This window comes from Solanum dulcamara, chromosome 6 (assembly GCF_947179165.1).
Source record: "Solanum dulcamara chromosome 6, daSolDulc1.2, whole genome shotgun sequence".
Classification (NCBI taxonomy): Eukaryota; Viridiplantae; Streptophyta; class Magnoliopsida; order Solanales; family Solanaceae; genus Solanum; species Solanum dulcamara.
Window position 1 is genome coordinate 5,920,082 of NC_077242.1, and position 27,509 is coordinate 5,947,590.

A 27,509-nucleotide genomic window follows, 5' to 3' on the forward strand; every position below is an offset into this window, starting at 1 on the left:
ATTTTCAAAGCCTATTTGAGTGATTGTTTCAAAATGAAAGACCTTGGGTCTCTCAAATATTTTTTGGGTATTGAAGTGTTGTTTTTGTGTCAACGCAAGTATACTCTTGATATTGTCTCTGAAGCAGGGTTATTAGGTGCAAAGCCAAGTGGGTTCCCTATTGATCAAAATCATAAACTTGGTCTTACAAATGGAGATATGTTGTCGGATCCGGAGGTCTACCGTAGATTAGTCGGGCGTTTGATTTATTTGGGGGTCACTCGACCGGACTTGACATACTCTGTTCATATTTTGTCTCAATTCATGCAAGAACCCCGAATTGAACATTGAAAAACGGCCTTACGAGTGGTCCATTATTTGAAAGGCCGCCCAGGACAGGGTATTTTATTACGTGCCGACAGTGAGTTAACTTTGCAGGAATGGTGTGATTCTGATTGGGCGGCTTGTCCGCTTACTCATCGTTCGTTGACAGGTTGGCTAGTATTTTTAGGTCAATCTCCCATCTTTTGAAAGACAAAGAAGCAATGCACAGTTTCTTGATCTTTTGCAGAAGCTGAATATAGGTCCATGGCTGCGGTCACTTGTGAGTTGAAGTGGATGAAAGGTCTGTTGTTGAGTTTAGGTATACAACATCCTAAGACGATCAAATTATTTTGTGATAGTCAGTACGCTTTGCACATTGCAAAAAATCCAGTTTTCCATGAACAAACAAAGCACATTGAGGTAAATTGTCACTTTGTTCGTGATGCAATTAATGAAGGTTTGATCTCTCAGTCGCACGTTTCAACATCTTCACAATTGGTAGACTTTTTTACCAAAGTTCTCGGCAAAACTCAGTTTGATTTCTTGCTTTCTAAGTTGGGCATTTTTAATTTTCATGCTCCAACTTGAGGGGGGGTATTGCAGTATAATATTTGTTAGCATATTTGTAGAAAAATAATTATCATATATTTTTTATATATATTTGATATATTTGTAGGGAAATAATTACCATATAATTCTTTATATATTTGGCAGCATATTAAAGAGATATTTAGTTTTCTTATTTCAATATTGTATCACATATATATTCTCTTTTGGAGAATGAATAAAGGAGAGTCAAAATTGTATAGTTCTTTTCAATACGCAACTCATTTAAGGGAAAAACATTTTTTATCGTATTTTCTCTTTTCTTTTATACTTGAAACTCAAGATAGATATAAAAAAAAAATCGATCAAGTACATTGTACCCTTGTAATCACACAATAACTTTTTTTTATCCCCTACACTCAATATGTGAATTATTGGTGTCTAATTTCATTTGTTGGAATCCATGTATGACTTCTTGTCGGATTCGAGGGTTCTCTTTTTCTCTTTCTTTAATTTTCCCCCTTTAAACCCAATAAGAGTTCATAAACCTTTGTAAAGTGGGAAAAAATAAATAAAGAGGGTTACTAACCTAATTTGTTTGAAAAAACTAAAACAAACTTTTGGGTTACTAATATTCCAAAATAGAAATCTACTCAAACACACGCCACTTCTGACCAAAAAGAATTTTGAAATGAAAAGAAAGATTAAAGTTTTTTTTTTAAAAAGACCAAAACCGAAATAATGTATTTTCTCTTTTTGCAAAACCACCACATCAGAATAAAAAAATGAAAAGGAGAAATTAAAGCAATATGCATTTTCTCCCACCGACAACTACTTTTATAGGGAAGAAAAACGAAAAAAGAAATGCTAATGAAAATTAATAAAGAAAATTAGTGAAAGGATAGAGAACCATGATTATTGGAGTACATGTTTTACCGAATAAAATTCACAAATAATCAATTTTCAATCTCTTTATTTGATAAATAATCAGTGTCATTCAAATCAGTCATATGAAAACTCATTATAGTAATTATTTTTCAAAAATAAAATTAAAAAGTAACCAATTTCTAACCTTTTATCTTTACACCAATTTAGTGTTAATGTTCACAACGCGTTCTCTTGTCTTTTCCCTTGACCCTTTTTTTTTCTTCCCAAAAAACATAAAAGAAAAATTAATAATCAAGCACGTTTCTTTTATTAAAAAAAATAAAGTTAATTGACACATTTCCATTCCAAGTTTCTATTTCATTCTCAAAAGATCGTTAGGAATGAGAAAAGTCACCATATTAATTAGGGGTGAACATGGTTTGTTATATATCAAATTACCATATCATGTTGAAATTTTTGATATCATGATTTTGACTTTATGGTATTTGGTATGGTATATAATATATTTTTTAAAATTACAAATATGCAACCTCATATTAGTATAAACTATATGTTTAAAAGATAAAACTTTGACTATATTTTATTGAAATGTATATTAAATGTAATTGATTAAGAAAAGGAGTTGTGTAGTGTGTTAGTATGATACAATTGAGATCTTTTTTTGAATTGTCGAAGTCTTAATACTCTATTATACGAGTATATATTAGTCAAAGTTGAACAAACTATAATTATCGATTTTTCATACCACAAAATACCAAAATCGAATTTCAAAATACCAAACCATACTGAATTAAATTGGTATGATGATAGTATAATAGTTTTAAAAACCAAATATCAAAATTACCTTTTCGAAATTTCATACCATATCTTACCAAGCCCACTCCTAATATTAATTGCTCAAAAATGGTTACAGTATTAAGAGTTAGCAATTAAAAAGTGTAAGTTACAAATTATTTACTCCCAAAAAAAACTTTTCTTCATGTAGAAGTTGTGTCAGTTTAATTTCTTCTTCTTGAAGGAAACTTAAAAGCAAGTAAATGCTAGTTGTGGTGTGGGGGATGGTCAATGACTTTCTTATATTAATATTCAATTATTTTAAAGCAAAGGGAGTATTTAATTTGATCTATTAATTATTTTGATAATTGAAAAATTCGAATCAATTTGACCTATGTATGTTCACTTGTATTTTTTATTTTCGCTTTGAGTTCGATTAATTCAAATTTAAATCCATAGCTCAGTTGTGATTTTGTTTTATAATACAATTAATGTATATGTTAACATAGTTGTTAGCTAAGGAGAGATTTGCTGTTAGTTCATCATTTTTGCAGCTAGTCCAAGGGATGAGACTACTTATGTTGGTTAATTACTTCTTTCTTCGATAGAAATTAATCGATCTTATCGAGTGTTTATACAAATCAATGAATGCTAGGTATATATCTTCGTTTATATATTCATCAGTTAATCTGATCAAATGATATGTATTCTTACTTTAAATTATAGTACGTTATTAAGGTTAAATTCCTTCATTTTTGTGTAAAATACCCACTATAAGTAAATATTTACGCTTCTCCTTAGATGCTACTTTCCAACCCTAGCTTTATCCAGAATTAATGTATTTTGATCCATTATTTACCTTTTTACCTAATACAAATTTTCTTTCTTTCTTTCTTTTTCCCTTCTGCTTTTTCTGCTTTGTTGAGGGCAGTTGACAAGTTTGGGGTGTGTGTGTTTGGGGGTGTGTGTGGGGGGTGGGGAAATTAAATCATTCTATGGTACGTAGTTAAGTGTTAGAAAAATTATTTTTAATTAATAATGTAATTAAAAAGTTGGATACCTTGGGCTAGATAAAAATATTACTCTCTCATTTTATATTACTTGACATTTGTTGATTTGACATATTTTTTAAGAAAATTTTAATTAGACGTGTATTTTACTAAACTAACCTTATCAATGACATTTTGAAACTCTAAATTTGACTATTACCATACTGTATATAGTTATCTAATACAAAAAAAGAAGAAAATATAGTAAAATTTTCTTAATTTCATAAATTTAACAAGTAAATTAAAGAGATAAGTGTTAAAAACACACCTAAACTATCCCTCTATGTTGAGTTTCATACCTAAACTATTGAAAGGTTGAGAAACACACCTAAACTATTACTTTTTAGTCTGCAAAACAAACCTCAAATAATATGTGAGGGTGTGTGTATTACCATCTCTCTTTTTATATTAAAAAAATGCCACATATATTGCCACGTGTAAACAAATTCCATCGTGGTAAAATGTTTAAAATTTAACCTTCAACGTGAATCGACATCTTTTTCAGCTGAGTCTTCTTCGTGTGTGAATATTTTTGAGTAAAAATAGGATTTGCACTATTAATCCACAAATTCATTATGCATGGTTTGAAGGTTAGTTACTGATTTGTCAAAAAATGTTAGGGTTGTTATTCTTGTCTCAAAATATTAACGATTTTGTATAAATTTCTAAGGTCTGATCTTACCATCTGAAAAGAGTTGAAAGAAGAAGAAATTGACTACACAAGGTATTCTTTCTTTACTTGTAAACTTAGCTTTCGTATTTGTGGCTATTTTTTGCTATTGAATTTGAAAAATCTATTCAAACACATAGTTTATAGGATCATTGAATTTGTTTCACTAGTTTAATAGTGTAATCACATGTTTATGAAACACGAATTACATTAAAAACAGTCACAGTCTATAATCGCATACCTATTACAGAAGTCTGTTCCTCTTTGGAGAAAAGTCTACACAAGAATCTTCAATAAAACTTTTAGGAATTGGAGAAGGAAGAAGGAAGAAACCAAGAATAAAAAATATCATTTTTTTTTCTTAAAGATCGCCAGTAAAGGGATATAATTTTTCAGAAATAATCTGAATAGTTGTGTCTCTTCTCTTTTATTTATTATAAAGGGGTACAATTTTTCAGAAACATTCTGAATAGCTGTGTCTCTTCCCTTATTTAAATGGATTCGAATTGACCCAACACATGGGTGCCCCGAATTTAATTCCTTCAGAATTCATGAACAATAGTTGACTTATTAAACTTTGCATATTTCAATTGTTCTAGGTAATGGCGATTTGTTTACTAAAAATGTTGATTGATTTGCAGCCCAAGTAGTTTAATACTATTGCAGGTTGCTCTGTGAATTTAAGCGTTTCTATACTATCCAAATTGGAGCCAATCAATTTTCTACTTCGAGCCACTTCCAATGCTTTGTTGATTCCGTCTTTATCTGCTCATAGTTGATCAAACTGTCATAATCAGAAAATGATTGATGGAATCTGCAGAAAGCGAGAATTCAATGGAAGGAAAATAGGCTCTGTTTGGTGGCATAAGGATACCACAAATAGTCTAAGTTATTAATTTTTTTTTATAGAATCTGATGTAATGGACAATCATTTGCTCCCTCAAATTATTAAAGCTACCAAAAGGCGTTGTGGATTCTTTGTATGGCATCATAGAAATACAGATATCAGCCCCCTTTGAGATTACTTAAGCAACTGATTGTTATATATTATTTGAGTTGTGTTTTTCAAATTTATCAGTGATAGTTTAGAGGTGTTTCTCACCCTCTTAATAGTTTAGGCGTGAAACTCAAAAAAATAAATATATAATTTAGATGTGTTTTTTATTTTTTGCTTTTAAAAATAATAATCATGTGGACGACAATCAAAGCCACACGTGCGTAAAAGTGTGTGTATACACACATTTGGTCCAGTCATCAGCATTGAGGTGTGTTTTATAAACTCAAAAGTGATAGTTTAGGCGTATTTCTTAATTTTCCAATAGCCAAATGTATTTTTGATACTTATTTCTGAATTAAAATAATTATTTTTAATATGAAAGTCAAGATACAAAACGAAAGGAGTATAACATAATTAGTATAGTACAATTGGTGATTCACAAAATTTGATATTCAAAGATCTTAAATTAATTTTCAAAAAAAAAAAAGTGATTCTTTGAGAAGAAATGGAAAGCACTGACACCCTCCCAAATCTCTTTTTTTGGGTGTGTGTATCAAATTACAAGGGGTTAGTTGGTAGCTGGTTGCGAGAAATATTATACATATATTAGATTTTGTATAAGTAATATTATGTTTGTTAATCGATTAAAATTATGTATAAAATTAATATGGTGTTTGATTTGTAATTTTAAAATTTGTATAATTAATATATTATATATATAATTTTATGCATGATATAAAATAAAATAATTAATACATGAATAAGTAACACATGAATAACTAAACTTGGCATGACTAATCTTTGCATAAAATAATACATAAATTTTCTTATAACTAATTTATTATTACTAATATACAAGTATAACTCTAGCCAACTATCAAACGCCCCCTAAAGGTTGCAGTATTTATCAGTTGATTACCTTTTCTCTTGACATACCACCATTGAAGACCATTCAAAGCTTCGATTTTGGAAATTGAATTTTTTGAATTTGTTAGTTATTTAGATTGGGTGTTACCTGAAGAGATTTTTTAGGTAGAATTGACATAATTATTACTGTGTTTCAAATAATTGGATACGTCAAGATGAGTTCAAAACTTTAATTTAAAGTAATTTTGAAAAGATCTGAGCTAGATTTAAAAAAGAGGCGCAAGAAAGAAGACAAATACAACTTTGAAATACGAATACATATAAGAATATAAACACCTCTTATGCACAATTAAAACATCTTTCTCTCCCCTAATGGAAAGCAATGTCACATTATTTTTCTTTTTTTAATAATTTTTTTGGATAAATAAATAAATTTTTAGATGTGATGCCTTTAAAAGATTAACTAATGACATTAATTAGAGGATAATTTATCAAATTATTCTAAAATTCTCTTTATAAAAAGTTAATTAATGTATATTCTTCTTAAAACTAGATAATTGAAACCTACGATATAAATGTTTTCGTCTTGCGCGTATTTGCTTTTATAAGTAAATTTTAAATGAAATAATTATGGAACAAGGCAAAGATGCCAACATATTTATGAAACATCTATAATTTAAAAAAAAATACAATAAATCATTATATATTATTTTTTTAGCAGATTTCTCTCTCCTTTGTCTCTCCTCCTAGTGCCTCTCTCCCCCTCTCCCTCTCTCTTCCTTGCCTCCCCCCCCCCCCCTCCCCCTCTATCTCTCTCTTACCCCTGCCAATAATAAGAAATACATTCAAATGTCAATTGTATTCAATCAAATATAGGCGAGAGATTTATATTTCATCTCAATTGTATTGGAAGAATTATATATTTATTTTGTATTAACTATATTTGTATTCATACAAATACAATATGCATTCATCCTCTCTGTCAAATGTATTGTGTATCTTCTTCTTTTTTTTAATTTTTTATCCGGTGTCCGGAGCCCATGGAGCTCCGACTAAATTGGATGACGCACTGCAGGGCCCATTTGAGGGTGACGCTCCCAACAAAAAAATTTTCCATTCCCAGGGCTCGAACTTGAGACCTCTGATTAAGGGTGAAGCAGTCTCATCACTGCATCACAACCCATGGTGGAAATGTATTATGTATAAATTGTATCTAATCAAATATAGGTGAGAGATTTGTATTTTATATTAATTGTATTCAAAATATTCAAAAAAAAATTAAATTTGTATTCAACTGTATTTGTATTTTGTATTTTTGTATTCGTGATACAATGAATACAACATGTATTTATCCTCTCTTCTCCCTTTTTTGATCTCTCGCTCGCCTCTCTTTTCCTAATATGTATTCATTTTGATACAGATCGGTTTGTTTTTGCATTTTTCTCTTAAATATGCAAAAAAAAATACAAAAAATATAAATACATAGCAAATCAATGTATAACTACGAATTATAATTAGTGAAACTGTAGCTAAGAAGTCCTATTTAAAGCCTAATATTTGCTATTTTTGAAAGTAACGCATTATAAATAAATTTTGATGAAAACATATATAAGATTTTTTTTATATAAAAATAATATATTATGTATGTATAATAATATATATGTCTATAACTTATCGTATCGATTTGATTATTTTTTCAATTTTTTTGAATAAAATCAAAATCAAACCAAATTCTATCGATTTTTAAAAATCTAAAATCAAATCAAATCAAACCCAAATAAAATTAATTTATTTAATTAATTTGATTCAACTTTTTAATTTAAATTGATTTTTATCCGAATCATGAACATCCCTACCTTCAAATAATCATAGAACAATGAAGTTACATGTTGACCAACTACTAGAATCTCCTCAACAAAAAGACAAGGATGATGTGATGTGCTGTCCTTCGTTAAAACACCTATCTCCATTTTAAATGCTCACAATTTAGAAAAATCAGAGATAAAATACTTTAATTTTAACATGGAAATTATATTGTTTCCAGATAAGCATCTTATTAATAAATAGTGTCACGATTCAAAATGGGTCGTGAGTAGCACCCACACTTAATCTCCTAGGTGGGAGAATCAACGATACAAACCCCAACTTACATTAACGATTCAACTTATAAATCACGACAATAATGCGGAAACTCAATCTTATTAAAGTCAGAAATAACAAAAGCCACTAAAATCTATTACTTGACGTTCCCCAAAATCTGAAAGTCATCACATGAAGGACATCTATATTCTAAAACTAAGTCTGAAAATATCAAACACCAGAATAAACAAATAACAAAATGTGTCCGAATATTAAAGACACCATGCCATACCCGAGAGAATCCATCACGAGCTAGAAGGATAGCTCACTCTGAAATCCGATGATCTTGAGACTGACTAGAGCTGAGGTCGAGTCGAAGTCGGTGGAACACTCTCTACACTCCACAAAATAAAATAAGAAAAGATACAAGTAGGGTTAGTACAGGACAACATGTACTGAGTAGATATCATCGGCCGACTCAAAATAGAAATCAATATGCATAAAGTAGTAGCGAAAAATCAACCATAACACTTAACAGGAGACAACCAATGAACAATTACATAACCAGTCAACAATATCAAAATCACACGTGAGGACTCAAGCCTTCACATCACAATCTTTTGGAAAATGAGTTATGGAGATTGGGTAGTATTAAGCCATTTTAATTTGTTTTTCTTTAATATTGCCGGAATGTGACACCCGGTTCAAATATACCGTATCGGAATGTGATACCCAATCCAAATATATCGTGTTAGAACGTGACACCCGATCCAAATATACTTTGTCGGAACATGACACCCGATCCAAATATAATTAATTTATCATTCTTCGTGATTACATTCTACTTCATTAACAATATTTCATCAAGCCTTCTTTATTCAAGACACCATTTTTGATAGGGCAAGTTCAAGATTATGGATTTCACGATCTCGAAATTTCAGACCAATCACAACAACATATCAACCATCCAAACCACAATAATTAAATGCGTAGTAAACTTCACATATTACTCAATGAATATCAATCACTATTAAGAGTCTATCTATGATATAGAATAAAACCATAACCTACCTCCACCGAAGAACCAAAGTCAAGCAAGCTAATTCACCGGTGATTTCCTTTCCTCTCCTTGTAGCACCATTGGATCTATTTCTCCATTGAAGTAGCTTAAGCTTTAGAAAATGATGGCTGACAAATAACTGTCTTTCACGCATTGATAATAAGTGTATCACACTCAGAATATTATCTTAACAAAAGGTGTCAAAATGATACAATGAAAACCCTCTATATGCGTCTAAAATGAACAAGGCCTTTTGAGGTATTTAAGTGAACGTCTGCCGATGAATTCTACCTAAAAAATAATCAAATAATCCAAGTGAAATTGTTAGTAAAATGTCTTTTGGGCCTAATACACCCATAAATGATGCTAGCTAAGTGAATCAGCCCATTAGTCAATCTAAACGTACGCCCTAATATTGTCTATATTAACATCATTATGAGTATCAAACGACACACTCTAAATTGTCTAGAAAACGGCTAGGATTAAGGCGGAGCTACAAATTCACGACGATCAATACTCGAGTTGTGATTGTTGTAGACGATCATCTTCAGCAAAGAGAAAATCTGTAAGTTTCCTAACTAGCGTATTACAACAGAAAGAAACAGAATTAGTATTGCAATTAAGGAATAAGATAATAATAGAATAATAATAATGATACTGATAAGTAGACAAGGGAGTAATGCAAGTTGTTCTAAATTAGAATCATGCTCCCTTACCAGAAAGAGCAAAATCGTACAGAAAATAGAGATTTTGTGCGACTACCTATTAACCATCTACAGTCTACCATAATCCTCAATTTTCATTTTTTCAACTTATTTAGGATCATGTAATTAGTGAGTTGAAGATATGTCATGACATGTCTAATCACCTTTCTGTAATTTTTCTCCATCTATATCTACCTCATTAGACCTATCACTTTCAACCTTTCATCCTTCTTTATCAAGACATTCGTGCTTCTGCTCTTTATATGTCTTAATCCCAATGACTAATCAGAAATTTTATCAAGGGTTATCAAGAATAAGTGAGTTTAATGTTATTTTATTTAACCCGATGATTCAGCCATGAACAATCCAAATATTTATTTTTATCAATTACAAATAATATATAAAAATAATTTGTTGTATTGATTTTATATAATAAAAATATATGAATTACTGTGTATAAAGTGAAATACTAATTGAACAAACGAGTCTAGATTTATATTAAACACAAATCAAAGAAAAAAAGTTTTTTTTTTTAAAAAAGATAAAATGAATTTATTGATTTCAGCTTTATATATATGTTTTGTTGAGGCATGATGAGATAAGGTGGCTCCATGTCTTTATTGTTCTGGAGAAAATGGAGGCAGATCATATTACTATTATTGTTGTTACAGTCAAAGGAGTCGGTGGTGGTGGAGAACATATTACAACATCTATGCGCCTCTTTCACACTTATGAGCATTCTGGTGTCCTCCAAGAGCTTGACAAGTGCAAAATTTGCGAGAATAATAGAGGCAAGAGAACATTCTATAAGATAGAACCTTAGCTTTTGGTTTAGGGATTATGGGTGGGTGCTGATAATCCACCATATCTATGAGTGAGGTGGTGGAGGAATTAGAGGATTGGTTCTAAAAATCGTCAACAAGTTAGTTGGGGTCCATATATCTATATATATATATTTACATATAACCTTTTTTTTTGTTTTCAAAAGAGCATTCTATGTTGGATAAAATTATAAATACAATTACTATCTATATAATAACATATTTCAAATAAATAATTTATTCATATATATACAACTATATATTGATTTAAATTGTAATATTAAGAATTATGGAACTTGAGGAATATATAAGAATTTTAGGTGAACTAAAATTAATAAACAAAACTAAATGTATTTGTTTGAAGAAAGAATAATCGCAAGTGTATGAAGTGACTTGCACCGAAGGGAGAGCTTGTGTCAAATGTGTTAAACTTTCAATATATATCTCTTAAACCTAGGATTTGACATATATACCTAGTGTAATTTTTCCGTGAAGAGTGTCCGACTGATTACCTTAGAATGGCTATTGCTTCGCACCTGTCCCTTTCCACCTCTTATCTCCCACTAAAATCGATCCACCTTGTCTCTTATATTTCTATATTTCTAATCCTGTTGCTTCTAGATTTATACAATCATATTAATTATAAAATTAGGACAACAAAAATATTATAGTATCAATCAACCAATTTAAATGGCAAAAAAAAAAATCAACCAATTTTAAACTAGTTGAATCATTATATGGGTCATTTTTTTAAAAAAATTGTTTGAATGTTGATCCGAGCCCATTTGGAAAGAAAAGGACAATGAAAAGGAAATAAAAAGACTGAACCCAGCTACTGTTCTTCTCGAAAAATCAAAAATCGTCTGAATTTGATCCTTCAAAAAGCTCAATTTCTTGCTCCTTCCCAGAGTAAGAAACTGTTCCTATATCTAGATATGTCAGCCTCTTCAAACTCCCCAAATCAAGAACAAACCATTGACGATTCCAACAAAGCAAACGAACCAGACAAAGAAAACCCACGCACACAATTTCAATCTCAACCCCAAATCTTGGAACCCCTTAATCCTGAAAATCAAGAAAATCCCACCATAAGTCCACAAAATCAAGAGACCCCAGATGTGATTCTTGATGAAAAAGACCTAGAAAACGCTCATCAGAATAAAACTGAAGTTGTTACGTCTGATGCAAATGCTGATTTTTGTTTAACTGTGGTTCTACCTATTGCAGATACAGAGGTAAGTGTTACTGACCTTCGAATGATGTCACCCACTAATACCCACAAGCGCTTTAAGCGCAAGAAGGGTAAATGCAGCACAAAGAAGTTGCAAGCTATTGAGAAAAAATTGCAAACGCTTAAGGAAAACCTAAAGCCTGTTCCTTTTTTCCCCTCCAAGATTCTTGATTTTGATAGGCATGAGAAGTTACTGAGGCGTTTGGGGTTATGGGATTTTGTGCATATAGAATTTGATCGAGATTTAAGGGCGGATTTGATTGCACAGTTGATTGCTACTTATGATTCTAAGTTGAGGTATAGTTATGTTAATGATTTTAGAATTGCGGTTAATCGAGCTGATTTAGGGCGGGCGCTTAAGCTGCCTTTGAAGAAGGACAAAGGTAGTGTTGCTGTGGTTGATGGTATGGACTTGGATGCTGATCCATTGTCTGAGGAGTCAATAAGCTTTCTTGAGAACTTTGTGTCAATTTGGGTGCTTTTGCATGAGGACGCGTGGATAATGCCTAATGAGGTCTTAAGTTGGACTAAGGCTATAAAAGATGGGCACCCTGAGAAAGTGGATTGGGCTGGATTGTTCTGGTTCATGGTGGAGAAAGAATTGACTCAAGGGGACCAATTAGTGGACTGTTATTATGCTGCACATTTGCAATACTTGATAAAGTCACAGCGTGAGCAGGTATTGTTTAGTGAAGAGCCAGAAAAGGTGGAGTCTGAAGCTGATGTGAAGGAGGAGGATGACTGTGGTAACGAGGACAACGCAAGAGTTGGTGGGTCAATCGAAGCTCGAGAATTGGATGGAGCTTTAGGGGAGGAACTGAGTATTGAATTGACGTTGGGGCAGGATCTTGGCCAGAAGCAAGAGGTGAAGGATGTGGAGATGATGGATGTTGAGGAACACAAGGAAGAGAAGGAGGTGGTGGAAGAGGAAGAGAAACAGTGGCTTTTTGATGAAAGAACAGATGCAAATGAGCCTTTGTTACAGAGATGTAAGATGCAGGAAGCAGTGTCTATGGATAATGATGAGGAGAAGAAAGAAAACCATGAGTTGGCAGGTGACAATGACAACGACAATAACAATTACAATGACAATGATAATGAGAATGATGATGATATTGAGGAGGAGGATGAAGGAGCAGAGAGGCATGAGGTTGAAGATGGATTTGATGTTATGCCTAGTGAGGATACTCTTGTTGGGGATGGGTTGACGGGAAATCTACTTCAAACGATGGAAAGTACACAGATTGCATTTACTTCACAGGGGCAACTTCATGATCACTCTTCAGATGAGCTTCTCGCCTCTAGAGATGAGATGCATACAGGTGGTCCCTTTTTTGGTAGTGGAAGTAAGAGAGAGATTGAGATTGAGCCTGATGTGGCTCATCATTCTCTCAATAGCAGCAACAAGAGGTTGAGGATTGAGGGTGAATGGGACGAGAAGCCATTAGATTTTGGATCATGCATGGAGCAAATGCAGCAGCTAATGATGAAGGCTAGGATGATGTATGAAGCAAAGGAACAAAATGAGGATCAACTCAGCATGAACCAGCAAATTTTTATTAGCGAATTGCATAAAAGGGACAGCGTAATTGAACACTTGCATAAGTCTAAATGTGAGGAAATACAAAAAAGGGACGGAGATATTTGTCGTCTTGAACGGGAGCTTTTTATGATGGGAAATATTTTGGATGGTTACAGGAAGGCATTGAAGGAAACCCAGAAACAGTTCTCCGAGTATAGGAAAAAGTTCCAGCTGCCTGAAGAACCATACTACAAAGATGCTGGTCCTGGAGGTCTAATGTTGAGCGCTGCTGAAATGGAAAAGCTACGCCTCAAGCAAGAGGAAGAAACTCGATCCAATTGCTTGTTCTTGGAACAAAAAGCAAAAGAAGCAGAGGAAGAATATGCTGGTCAGTTTGAGAATTTTATGGATAAGGTGCAGATGCTGGATAAAAGGTTGATGGGCCTTGAGGATATAGCGAAGGACCTCAGAAACATGAGTCCAAAAAGTAAAGTTCCGGAAAGTGAGGATAAAGTTTCAGAAACTCCCGACTGCCCCACAGATGAATGATTTACTTTGCCAAATCTTCAATAGGATGGTTGAAATACGGGTAAATGCAAACTTATGTTGCTTTATGTTGTCTTCTACCTTATCATGTATGATAATCTCCATGCTCCCATCCTCTGCTTTGCATGAAGCCTTTTTTCAATATGTCAATCGTCAAAGGTCTTTTTTGTTGCATTGTTCCCCTTTCCTATTATATGTTGGTCTATTTTTCCATTATTTTTCTTTCACTCACCACTTTTATGTTGCAGTTAACATGATTATTTCAATTAGGGTAAAATATTTAGTCACTACAGATGTTGGACACTTCTACAAGAAAATTGAGTATATTAAATCAAAGGAGCAGTAAACATGCTGGATGCTTTGAAATTGAGTATATAAAGAAAAGGAACAGTAAAGACTTGGAAATCAGATATTTCCAAATAAATTATTGGAATATTGGAACATATCTAATTATCTAAAATACATGACCTACTATGACTTACATATAGATGAAGAGGAGAAAGTTGAATAGAATATGGTATTGTTATTTTATGATACAAGTGTTAAAACATCACTAGCTAAAATGGTATAATGCCTAGTTGAACGTAGATCAAATTGAAGATAAACTAAGAGAAAGCAAGTTTTTATTGTGAGAGTAGGAGATAATTCCAATTAAGTAAATGGGTCTAGTTGTTTCTGGACTAGCTAAAACGAAAAGTAGGTCATTGTGGACGGATGGATATTGCTTGCTACAAATGTATTTCTTCTGAGGTTTTGCATGAGACATAACTTATTTGTTGGGTTTTTTGCTTTACCATTTCCTTGTTTACCTCATCCTTCAATTGACTACATACAAGTGGATCTAGGCTCAATTACTATTTTATCCCATTCTCCTTCATTCAACTAAGCCATTCCTACCATCTTCACAATCTCAGACCTGTACTTTGCTCTTTATTTAGGATGAAATGTGCACTTTGTCATTGGAAAATTTTAAATCGTATGTGTCAATCTTTAATCTCATGTCTGTCTTTTCTTGGAATTTTACTGTAAAGCATTCAAAATTTGATCATTTGCCTTTTCTGTAAAACATCTATTTTCTTTGCCCCAAACTGAATCTTCACATGTCCCTTCTAATGGATATTAAGATTTACCTTTACTATCCAGAATATATAAATGTTTATATATATAAAAAAAGATAATTGTAATATTTTTTCTTGAAAAGGAGGATTATTGTAAAATATGCGCTTTTAATTTTACGAGAAAAGATAATAGTAAAATGTGTATGTCACTATGTTGTCCAGTATTTGCGAGCCCTGCAAGATGCTTTTTACTTTGATAAGAATATAGAAAAAGAAGAAGCATGTTGTATTGAGTTATTAAAAGGTGTCCTAAAAATTTTCTTCCGATGGTCTAGTTAGAAAAGTTGTTTCGAAGTGGGAATGGATTAAGTAATGATCTGGACACCTGAGTTTGAGGCCACTGCCAATTTTTTCGATGATGGTGGTCAAGGGCACCATATCATCAAAATACAACGTAGAACTGTTGTGGGAAGTTTTTGGGAACATTAGAGAGTAACAACCTGCAGCACCTTTCTCCTGGTTGAATCGGAGAAAATCAGTAACTTATGAAATATTCTAAACCGCCTTGATAGAGTAGTAAGAATGTCTTATGCTATCTATTTGGGGAACAAGTAGAGACAACCAATCATCTTTTTTTACACTGCAAGTGGACAGATCAGATTTGGGAAATCTTTATTAATTTGAGGGGATTCAGATGGGTGATACAAGGAAATTTAAAGGAGATAGTAGACAATTGGGGCCGGAGAAAGAATTTTATCCAACCAAAAGGAGAAATAGGAGATTGTCCCAGCATTTATTTGGTGGGCTGTGTGGGGAGAGAAATCAGAGGTGTTTTGAGATAAGCAATGCAATATCAAAAAGTTAAGATGAAGTGCTTAGCCCTTTATTTTTTTGTAGTAGAAATTGAATATAGTTTTGATGTTTTAGACTACACGTAAGAAGGAAAACATATCCATGAAGTTTCCTCTTTTTTGTAATTGTCTGTTTTGGGGGACTATACAGTTGGTATAGCAGTATACCTGGTAATATGTAGAATGTTGCCATTATCCAAAAAAAAAGAATGTCATATGAGGAATTGCATAAGTGTGGTGGATTGGAAGTCATTTTGGGTTAAGGTACTCCATGCGAAAATTATTTGGTATTCTACCTGGAGTTCCTGAAATGACAGTAATGATTACTGTGTAAAGTATATAGAGGATGTCATGCAGGACTCTACTTTGGCCCTAGTACTTCAATATCTAGGACTAATCTTTTTTAGCGTTAATGTGTATCTGGTATATGCCATTAAAGTAGAAATTAAAACATCTGCTCTTGAGCATGTTGCTTAGATTATATTACTCTTGTTGTTTCTTTCACTTTGCTTATCCATAATATGTGTTTCTTCAGTATTTTATCGTAGCTTTTACTCTTGCTTTTCTTTCAAATCATTTTCTGAAAAGCTATTTTTCTTGAACTGAGGGTCTATCGGAACAACCTTTCTACCCACAAGGGTAGAGGTAAGGTCTACGTACATTTCAACCTCCCTAGACCCCGCTTGTGGGAATCTACTCGGTATGTTGCTTTCTAAAGGAGGAAGTTCGTCTTCCTTCTTCCGTCCTCCTTTTGTTTATCTTTTCTCTCCTTTTTTATATTTTTTTCAGTTCTATTGTCGGTGCTTGCTATCTGATTTTGCATTATAATTTGGGAACTCTGTTGTCTTTTGAGATTCCGATATAGGATGGTATAAAGCACCAAAAAGAGAGCTTCAAGATTTTCAAATAGGTATCAAGTGTCCTGTGTTTCTGTAGCTACAGTACGGGAATGAACTTGTATTATGCATTAGTCAATTCTCTTCGCTTAATTGAAAATTGGTATTCTTCTGTATGTTTTTGCTTTCTTGTCATGGAGTTGTCTTTCATTTGAGATCTTTACCTGCTACATTATGAAATATGTTTAGGATAATAAGACAATCAACAACATTTCAGTCGTTACTTGTTGCCAAATAGATTTTGAAAGAGAACCTCTTAGTCGTGACCATAATGTCCCATTTCTAAATCACCTCCAACAAAGAAAAGGAAAGTAGAATACGTCTAGTCTGTCACTTTTCCTCTCGGGTGTTTCAGTGATAAAATTTCTAATAAGTTTGCATATATTATCATGAAATTTTCAAAATTATATAATATACTTGCAATCCTTGGTAATAATGCAGCTTTAGTAGCTCAAACTAGAAACTGATTTGTACCAAGACAGATATTTGAAGCAACAATTTTAGTAGAAGTATTTTCTTATTGTTTGGGGATACATTGCAAAGCAAAAAGAGTCACCAACTTTGCTTTTCCACGAGAAAAATCATCGACCTTCTGCATTGTCTGCATACATTTGAGTAGGCCTGTTTTGGTGTTTCCCAATGTTTGCTGCTGTCTGCATAACTTGCTTATCTGTGTATCTAATAGATTTTTGTATTACAATGCAGGATTTTGCAGATGTTTAACTTACATGTTGCTTCTTATATTACTTGCCGGAAGGGTGGTTATGCAAGCATTTTGGAGAAGGCTTTACTATAGCTCAGGCTGATTTATCTAAATTTTGTTTTTGGGGCCTTCTTTGTAATGCTTTAGAAGTTTCAAGTACTTAAAATTCTGACATCAGGTATTGATGAATGTTGTTCTAATGTGATTATTGCATAGGGATATGACTTTGGTTTTATGTATTAATTTTTGGATTTACAATAGTATATTGTATTACTATGTACTCCAGCTCTTGTCCATCGGAAACAACCTCTCTACTCCAATGTACTCTCTACCCCATTTGTGGGACTATATTGAGTATATTGTTGTTGTTATCATCTCGTATCCAAATATTACTGTCCGACCTTTCTAGAGTCGCACAATGGGTAGACCACTAAGATGGGTAAATCTTTTATTATCGAATGGTTTTTCATTTTCAATGCTCCAACTTGAGATTCAGTTAAGGATAGAATAATTTCAACCGTATTGATTTTCCAATAATTGTGATGGAAAACAAAACATAGCATGTGCTTCTCATAGAATGACAAATTTGAAAGTTGAATTATTTATCACTTTTAATGGAGTACTTCCAATTTTTAGCTCTAACTATAAATAAATTTCAGGTGAATTATATGCACAATTTTATGTGCATGTGCTTGCTCAACTTTCTGAAAGCTTTATTTGTACTTTTGGCTTAAAAGAATTTATCTTTTTTGCAACACTTTCACTTTTTTATCTTGTTTTTAATTTTTATTGGCCCCAGAATTCAGATTTTACAAGTCTTCACCATTGACTGACAGTCAAAGGCAATTTGATGACTGACCACAACATTGAAATTGTCACTATTGAATATTAAACTCACTGTAATTTTTTTATTATAAATTTAGAATTTAATATTCATGAGGTTAATTAAAATGTCATGTTGATATTGTGCTCCCTTCGTTCCATTTTAATTATCTCTTTAGTTGAAATTTCTCTCAAAATAATAGTCACTTTAAGATTGACAATAAATATAAATTGAAGTTGTGTTTGAATTTTTATGAGTAATTTAGAGTGAAAAATGAAAATAACTTTTTGATATTTTTAAAATTCCGAAATTTAACTTGAAATTAATTTCTGATATGGCAAAATGTTTTTTCTAGAGTTTAAGTTCCGAAAAGTGTAAGAATAATTATGGCCAAACACTATTTTTGGAAGAAATATTTGACTTTTAAAAAATATAAATGATTTATACTCGTAAGTTCTAAAAAAATAATAAAATTATTCATAAGTTTGTATTATCACTTTATAATGAACATGTTCCGTTAAAAATGACATTATAACATAATTGATAACAATCAACGACAACAAAAACAACAATATGGCCAAGAGAAGTACAATAATTGCATACTCAAACTTGTTAGTGATTCAGTATAATTTATATAACCCATTAAAAATAGGTTGTTAATTCTTTTAAATGGAGTTGGTTGTATATAGATATTAATTAGAATTAACAAATAATGAGTGTTTTATAAAATATAAAAGTTTGGGATAATTTTTAAAAAAATTTAAAATTACCAAATACTAGAATTTGGCTCAAATTCTAATTTTTTCTACAATTTAGAAACTTAATATGTTTGTCAAATATATTTGCTAAATAATGACAGGTTATATAATCAAACACTAATTCCCAAAAAAAAAATTAATTTTTTTCCAAATATATTTATGGTCAAATGGTACCTAAGGTTCCATATATTTGTCAAGAACCTTTTTAGTATCGCCGTTCATATATATTTATATATTAACTGACGCAGAATAATCTCAACATGACGATAAGTATCAGATATAAAAAATGCTAAATTTGTCTCAATAGACAATTTATGCAATACTAAAATAAATAGAACCGACTCTCACTAATTAGAAATTAAGATTCAATAAAAATAAAATGAAAGAAATATTTACATTTACCAATTTTATTACTCTCTTGAGAGAGAGTAAAATAATACATAATAACAAGATTAAAAAAAATGAATAAAAACCATTCACAACAAAAGACACTGATAAAAAAGAAAGTGCCATAACCCTGACATCAAACAACTAAACTGACAAGTCACAATCCCCAATATAAGAACTCCACATGCCCCTTCCAACAATAAATTTTTTTGAAAGTAGTTGATAGAATTATTTTTTAAAAAAATATATAGAGAAATTAATGATTGAAAAATAATAAAAATAATAAACACACTCATCCCTAAGCAGAAAAACAAAGTAAGTTGTTTATATGGTCCCCTAGAAATTGAGAGTTAAATGCAGGAATTCAAGTGACCTTATCTTGTCCCCTCCATAATAAGAAACTTTCTTGGTAGGTCCAAACACCACATGAATCTGCTTAGTGCTTCTCCTCAACCTACATTCCTGCATACACAAATGAGGCCATTAAACAATTCGATGCATAAAGTATTTTACGTTTATATAGAATTCGAAGAAGGTTTTATATTTTAAAATAGTATAATATAGATAGTATATATCTAAAACAAATATCAATAGTTGATTTTACGACTCAAATTAACCTATGACATATAAATTGCTCGAAGATAACTTAATGTTGCTTTAAAATTTCACTTCTAATGCATTAGTCAGTAAGAAAAATCATTCTTTCATGGAAATTATTGCTATTACTATTAATTATGACATTACTATTTGTTGGTAACAATTTCCTACTCTTTTTTTATTATTACTATTCTCAATTATTTATTGATTTTTTAACATACTAAGTCTTTTTATTTTTTTAATAACGTATACTTACTGGTCTAGTTAATTCAAATTGATGTCACAAAAAAATTAGAATTAACGCTTTCTATCATGGGTTTTTCTATTAATCTCCTTATAAGCTCAACCATACCTGAGGTCCCTAGCTAATTTTAAGAGTGAAGAGAACACATACTCACAATGGACCCGTAGATGGTAACCATGTGCGGAGCCACCTTAGGCTAATATGGTGGTCCGGTGCGTGCTCTTTATCGGAAAATTATGTGTTGTACAAAGATTAAATGTTGAAACAGTCTCTCTACCTTTGAGGTAGAGATAAGGTTTGAATACATTCTATCACTCTTCAGACCCTGCGCGCTTTGTGGGATTACACTAATTATATTATTATTGTAGAGGTTAAATATTAACTATTATGAATATATATTTAATATTGTACACTCTTTTCTAAATTTTTTGACTCCGCCACCGAGGTAACACATAAATCTTACTGAAATAACAACAAAAGTGTACCTATAGCTGAAGAATCAGTTGACAATCTGTTCTTTCTTCTCAGAGCCATTATCATCTTGTTGTGTCTTTATTGGGTGATCATCATCATCATTTTCCATCTTCTTTAAGTTCTGTTGGTAATATATTTCCCTTAGCCTCTCTATTTCTCTCTTCAATGCTTCTTGATGAGCTATATTATATTCCACACACAAAATAAATAAATAAAATGTCATGTTAGACAATTAAACTTACATATAACAATCAATTTGAAAAATAATGGTGATCTCTTCGTCGAAAATTATATTGTATATATATAAATTATATTGGACTAATTGATGTAGCTAGGGAGGGATTAAAATAATTAATGAGTAGAAAAGAAGCTACATATATAGGAAAAAAGAATTGTATAATATATAGTGGAGTGAAAAAGAAGTAATTTTAATTTACCATCTTTAAATATTTTATCTTGGGCAAGAGCTGCAATTCTTTGCTTGAGGACACTATTGTCAACATTTAACGCCAGACGTTGGTGGTCCAAAAATGCAACTCTTGGTGACAATACTGAAACTTCAGCCTTCACAAAATCAAGAAAATAAATAAATATAAGATTAAATTATATAATTAAATACTCTAAAATCTCCAAATTAACTTTTAATGTCATTAATTACTATAGAAAATAAAATTATGTGGGAATTATTATTTTGCTTACTTGAAGTGTAGTAACGCTACGTTCTAGCTCTGATATATACTGTAATTTTCTCACCCGTGACCTTTGTGCTGATTGTCTGTTTGCCAAGATCCTATATTACAAACAATAATTAAAAACAAAAATATCATTATTAGCAAATAATTATCAACAACCATTAGATAATTCTGCTCAGAAATTTATAATATATCGAATGTACACTATATTGCTCTAAATTTAGAATCAAATAATGTTGGTGTTGTACTAATGAATGATGGTTAAGAAGCAACGAGAATAATATTGAAAGTTAAAATTTGTACTATCATAATTGTATAGTGCATCTGACTAAGAGTTGATTTCTCGAATGATCACTCAACTAATAATTATATCTCAGCAATTTATTGAAGAAATGTGACTTCTGATAGTTCTGAATAACAATACATCTGTTAAAAGATAATGTAGGTGTCTTACAAGATGAGCTCAGGGATGAACAGAAATCTCATGTGAATAATTAACTAATTAAAACTTTTATTTTACCTTTTAATTCTCTTAGGATCGACGATTTTTTCGCTAGAATTATCAGCATGATCAGCAGCAGATTGTTCATTATCGGACTTGCATGAACTTTCAACTTCTTCAGGTTCAATCTTAAGCTGCTGCTCCCGGTGCTCATGAGACACATTCATTTTCTTTTCTTCATGATTTATACTGTTATGGTCCGAAGGTGACGAAGGATTGGAGTTATGTTCTACAGAATTATTATTTGTAATGTCGTCATTAAACATAGACATAAGTTGTTCATCGTCGAATCTCTCGAATTCAGTGTCCGTTGTCCGAGTTCCCGAACTTGATAGCCTAATTCGGCATTCTTCAACCATTGGGGTTTCGAGAAATGCGATGGAATCGCTAATGGATCTCCGATGAGACCCTCGTTTCGCGGATGAGAAGTCGAGGAATTCGTCTACCCATGAAGGGTTATGATGATGATGATTGACAGTAGTGATAGTGGTGGTTTCTATTTTTTGATGTGGTGAAAAATCAGGCCAATTTTGGGTCATGTTTGGCGCTCTTGGAGGTAAATGTGCCATTTTTAGTAAAAGAAGGGATTGAAAAAGCCAAACTAGAAATGAGAATTGGAAGTGTGATTTATATAGTGAATTGAGAAAACATGGAATATTTAGAAGAAAAAAAAGAACATATAAAGCCAGCACAAGGACATGGTGGTGATGATTATCAACATTATGATATACACATTTTTTTTTTTAATTTTAACTTATGGTTTTTGTATATTGTATGATTAAAAATGAATCTATCAATCTCAACTTTCACTGAAATGATTGGTGGGGGAGGGTGGGGTGGGGGGGGGGGTCACATGGGAAGATTGGGACAGCTATCTACAGCTGGTTAGAGAGGTTGAGTCTCAATGGTATTACTGGAAAGTAGCAGTAGTTTAATGTAGAGGAATCAGAGACCACGTGCCCTTGTGACCATCTCCCCTCCTTTGCCTTATAAAAAGATTGTTAAATTAAATTATATATGAACCAAAATACAAAAGTATAGTATTCGTCGCGGTTCTATTTAAAACGATCTTTTTTATCTTTTCAAGATATACGTAGAAATAAAATTTGCATATATATTATCTTCATCAAACTTCACTTATAAAATTACGTTGAGTTTATTATTGATATATTAAACTAAAAGTCTTTAATAACTAGTACTAACCTATGGGTCGATTTACTATAAGTATTATCTATTATTTGATTCTTATTAATCTGACATACTTGATATAAAAGATCAAGTAAAATGAAACGAATAAACTCGGAGGATTGAATGGAGGAAAGAACATTCGACTGTAGTGTTTGTACGTACAAAGTTAACTGTCATACACGTGCTATTCAACACCGTCTGATTGAAATAGATGGTCAATCACACAGGCTTGCATGAAACTTTAGGGCATGATTGAGCACAAACTTCTTTCGCTACTTACACCAATTAATCCAAAAACAATCAATCAGCATGTGAATTTCATCATGTCAGATTGTACAGTACCTCTGTACTATACTTTCTGTAGAATGTGTTGTATCATTTTCAACTTGTTTTAAATAAATTAGGCTATACATTGTCTGTTTTTTTAATTTATCAGTAAATTTTATTTAAATTTTCAAATGAGAAATAAAAAAGGTTGCTCGGATGGTGCATCCTTCATTTCTAATTCTGAGATTTTGGGTTCGAATCATTAAGAAAACAAAATGTTAGTATATATATTACAAATTATAATAAATTACAATTGAAACTAAAATAAACAAAAAAGTATAAATAATTATTTAGGCTGAGGTGCGGATATTTCGCTCATTTTAAGGAGATTCAAGCCCATTGCGGCATAATCTACACCGATCCATCAATATAACTCTTGACTTGTACCCTCTAGGATACAACAACGTCGTATGATTCAAACAACTCCATATTAGCTGAAAAATACAAAGCTGCACAAAAAGAACATTTTCCTTCATCATATAAAGATTCTCTTTTATATAGTGAATATAGTTGAAGATTTAGAATTTTTTCTTTATCTCAACTCTCTCTTTCACTACTTAACTCTACAATATTTTTTCACACTTAACATGTTTATCTCCTACCCAACACAAAGAAAGATGCACCATTATTTTATAGGTAAAAAAGTCTTTCATGTAATCACTAGGTAGAATGAAGGGTAGTAATATGGGTAGATAAATATGATGGATGTTACATAAGTTATAAGAAACTAATGGTCATATGAGTTGCAAAAAACTAATGGCCATGAGAGTTACAAGCAGTGTCAGAGTCAGGATTTTCATTAAGGAAGTTCAAAATCTGAAGAGTAGACACATAAACTAGCCGAAGGGGGTTCAACATTTACTATATATACGTAAAAAAATTATTTCAAACATATATAAATATTATAATTTTCCGCCGAAGGGGGTTCACCTGAACCCCCTGAACTCAAGGTGGCTCCGCCCCTGGTTACATGAACTAATGGTCATATAAGTTATAAGAACTAATAGTCATCTTCTACCACATTACCCACTAACATATGCATTTAATATTTTATTTTTATAATAAAATGCATATACAACAACGCAAAGAAAAAAGGGTGAAGCTTCTAGAGAAGATATAAAAAAAAGACTATCAAATTATAATGTGTTCTAATTGAGCTTCTAAACACATGATAAAATATTTACATTAAACACTATTGATTCAAATTTGGAAAAAAATTGCGCGTATTCTCAAGTGTCCATTTTTTTTTTATGGGAACAGACCCTACACGAGGCTCCCACCTCTCGTGCACAGTCAAGGGTTGAGCAACACCCCCAAACCTTAACATAAATAATCAAAATAAAATACAAGGAGGGGGACATAAACCTTACCTCCGATCTTATGGTGGTTCATAAGTCGGCTAACCTATTAAGGTCGGCTAACTCACCCCCGATACAAAAAAGAGACTAACTATAACTAGAAAGCATTAAACCTGTGAGAGGACTCCTCTCGGTACAAATCAACTAAGAAAGCATAAATGAGGGAGACTCTCCCCTTCCATGAGAATACAAGAAAGTAGCCTACACTAGTCTTATTCAATTATGCTACGACTCAGGCATAGCTACATTGAGAGAACAAGTATACGAACCTTCTATCTCGCATGGGTTAGGGAAATTCTTTTCATCTTTGCTCTTTTTAGACATGTCGTACCAAGTATGTCCAAGGAAAGTTGCAGCAACAACAATCGTAGCCAAGTTAGGAACATTAGAGATAAAAAATGTTCAAGGAGGTTGTTTTATCCTTTTTAATCTTCTTCTCCTGAAGCTTGCCATTCCTATCTTGTCTAGCTTTATGTAGCCCTTGGTTTCTTGTGGAAGTTGTTGAAGGTTGTAGAAGTGTTGTGTATTATCAAGTGTATGGTTGTACTTAGATAATGTATCAGCTGGAAAATTTGCTTCCCGAAAAACATGTTTGCATTGGAAGAATTCTAGCAGTTGGACCAGTTGTTGGAGTTCATTAACATAGTTTTGAATGTTCCAGGGTGGTTTGATGTCCAGATTCAGCCACTTGATCACAAGTTCCGAATCTACTTCCAATATTACTCTATTATAACCATGTTGAATGCACCAATTAATGCCAAAACTGGTTGCCTGCACTTCCGCTTGATTATTGGTTCCAACTCCCAAAGGAGAGGCAAAAGCATATATCAGATTACCCTTATGATCCCTTACTATGCCTCCTGCTCCTATCTTTCCTGGGTTGCCTATGGCACTCCCATCAGTGTTAAGTTTAACTATGTTAGGGGGGGTTTGAGCCATTTAACCTGGGTTACTTTTATGTCATGCTTATAGTTTTCTATCCAAATAATTAGATCCTTCCAAGCTGGTGGCCATTGGATATATGGAAAGGCTGTAGTAATAAGCATGTATATTTCTTTGATTATATTGAACTTCACTCTAGTAGTACTAGATTTCTTTCCTCCATATTTACTTGCACACCTGTTCTTCCAGACATTCCAGCAAATAAATATAGGGAGGGCTTGCAACATGAGTTTATGTACAACATTGTTTGGTTTGTAGGTCCACCATCTCATCAAGATGCCTCTAATGGAGTTGTGGTCCTGCCTGATTCCCCCCCAGTTGGAGAAATATGTCCAGATATGTTTAGCAAAGCTTCCAGAGACAAATATGTGATCTATGTTGTCCAAACCAGGCCTGTAGCAGCATGAGCACTCTGCAGTTTCTCTCCCAAAAGAAATCAGTTTATCATTGGTTGGCAGTTTGTGTCTCAATGCTCTCCAAAGCAAGAATAAAGCCTTGAAAGGGATGTTAGTATGCCATGTCATCCTATCTATCAATGTCTTGTTTTTTTTCTTTCTCACATTTTCCCAAGCTGATTTACAAGTGAAATTTCCATGTGATTGCAGCTTCCATTGAGCTTGATCTAATGTGTTTTGTTGGTACATGATTTTAGTATTGAGAATTGTGTGTATCATGTGTTGAGGGGCCTGTTGCCTGATTTTCTCTTCATTTCATTTTCCATTTGTCAAGAACATGAAGACAGTGGAGTTGTTGAATCTTGGAATATATTCATAGTGATTGGCTAGAGGGCCAATACCCAGCCAATCATCCCACCAGAAACTGCAGTTCCCTGAACATAAGGTCCACTTAATGTGAGGTTCTATGTCACCTTTGTTCTTCATCATGTTCTTCCACATGATAGATTGACCTGTGTGCCACTTTTTTGTGACAGGGTGAGCTCTTTGGCAGTATTTAGCTCTCAAAAAATCCCCTCATAAAGATCTCTTAGTTCTGAACAACCACCAATGTTTGTATTGCATTGCCAGGTATATATCTTCCAAGTTTTTTACACCAATACCTCCCTCCTCATATGGTAAGCTAAGGGTTTCCCAAGAGGCCCAGTGGTACTTCCTTTTCTCCTTATCCCAACCCCAGAAGAAGTCAGCAATAAGGCATTTTATTTGTTTCAAAGTGGTTCTGGTAGGGGTTATGACAGATAACAGATGTATAGGAAGTGATTGAAGCACTGATTTGATCAAAGTGGCTCTACCCCCATAGCTTAGCATCTTTGTCTGCCACCCTTGAATTTTAGCAATCACTTTTGAAACTATACCAGTGAAATATATGACCCTTTGTCTTCCTATATACAATGGACATCCCAAGTATGTCATAAGCCCATGAGTGCATTTATAACCAGTGATGGTCACTACTCTATCCATTATATCAACAGGTGTATTGGTAGGGATTAAGATTTGGCTTTTGTCCTTATTAATAAGCTGCCCAGAAATGCCTTCATACATCTGAAGAGTCTTCATGATGAGTTGAAGGGAATACTTGGAAGTTGAGGTGAAAATAATAATGTCATCTGCAAAACTCAAATGGTTAATTTGAGGACCCCTTTTCTCCATTTGAAAACCAGTGTATAGATAGTGCTGATGAAGGTTGTTTAACAT

At 32.5% G+C, this 27,509-nt stretch overlaps 3 protein-coding genes across 3 annotated transcripts; 1 reads left to right on the forward strand and 2 right to left on the reverse strand.

The window, feature by feature from the left end:
* The first annotated feature begins 11,550 nt into the window (after positions 1 to 11,550).
* On the forward strand, positions 11,551 to 17,825 carry LOC129891446 (uncharacterized). The gene is made up of 2 exons (XM_055966815.1): positions 11,551 to 14,100; positions 17,568 to 17,825. The coding sequence occupies exon 1, from the start codon at positions 11,694 to 11,696 to the stop codon at positions 14,058 to 14,060; it is 2,367 nt and encodes a 788-aa protein (XP_055822790.1). The 5' UTR covers positions 11,551 to 11,693; the 3' UTR covers positions 14,061 to 14,100; positions 17,568 to 17,825.
* A 1,649-nt stretch (positions 17,826 to 19,474) lies between these two features.
* LOC129892121 (basic leucine zipper 61-like) lies at positions 19,475 to 22,759 on the reverse strand. The gene is made up of 5 exons (XM_055967670.1): positions 22,061 to 22,759; positions 21,548 to 21,638; positions 21,286 to 21,412; positions 20,860 to 21,028; positions 19,475 to 19,995 (listed from the first exon to the last, which is right to left on the reverse strand). The coding sequence occupies exons 1-4, from the start codon at positions 22,609 to 22,611 to the stop codon at positions 20,874 to 20,876; spliced, it is 924 nt and encodes a 307-aa protein (XP_055823645.1). The 5' UTR covers positions 22,612 to 22,759; the 3' UTR covers positions 19,475 to 19,995; positions 20,860 to 20,873.
* Positions 22,760 to 26,567: 3,808 nt separating this feature from the next.
* LOC129891877 (uncharacterized) lies at positions 26,568 to 27,509 on the reverse strand. The gene is made up of 2 exons (XM_055967348.1): positions 26,915 to 27,509; positions 26,568 to 26,686 (listed from the first exon to the last, which is right to left on the reverse strand). The coding sequence occupies exons 1-2, from the start codon at positions 27,507 to 27,509 to the stop codon at positions 26,568 to 26,570; spliced, it is 714 nt and encodes a 237-aa protein (XP_055823323.1).

Coding starts and splice junctions, on each gene's coding strand:
- LOC129891877 (XM_055967348.1), bottom strand. CDS start 27,509: ATGTTAAACAACCTTCATCAGCACTATCTATACACTGGTTTTCAAATG. Junction 26,687..26,914: donor CTTACCATATGAGGAGGGAG/GTATTGGTGTAA, acceptor CCTTATGTTCAG/GGAACTGCAGTTTCTGGTGG.
- LOC129892121 (XM_055967670.1), bottom strand. CDS start 22,611: ATGGCACATTTACCTCCAAGAGCGCCAAACATGACCCAAAATTGGCCT. Junction 21,639..22,060: donor GATCCTAAGAGAATTAAAAG/GTAAAATAAAAG, acceptor TTTGTAATATAG/GATCTTGGCAAACAGACAAT. Junction 21,029..21,285: donor AGATAAAATATTTAAAGATG/GTAAATTAAAAT, acceptor AATATAATATAG/CTCATCAAGAAGCATTGAAG.
- LOC129891446 (XM_055966815.1), top strand. CDS start 11,694: ATGTCAGCCTCTTCAAACTCCCCAAATCAAGAACAAACCATTGACGAT.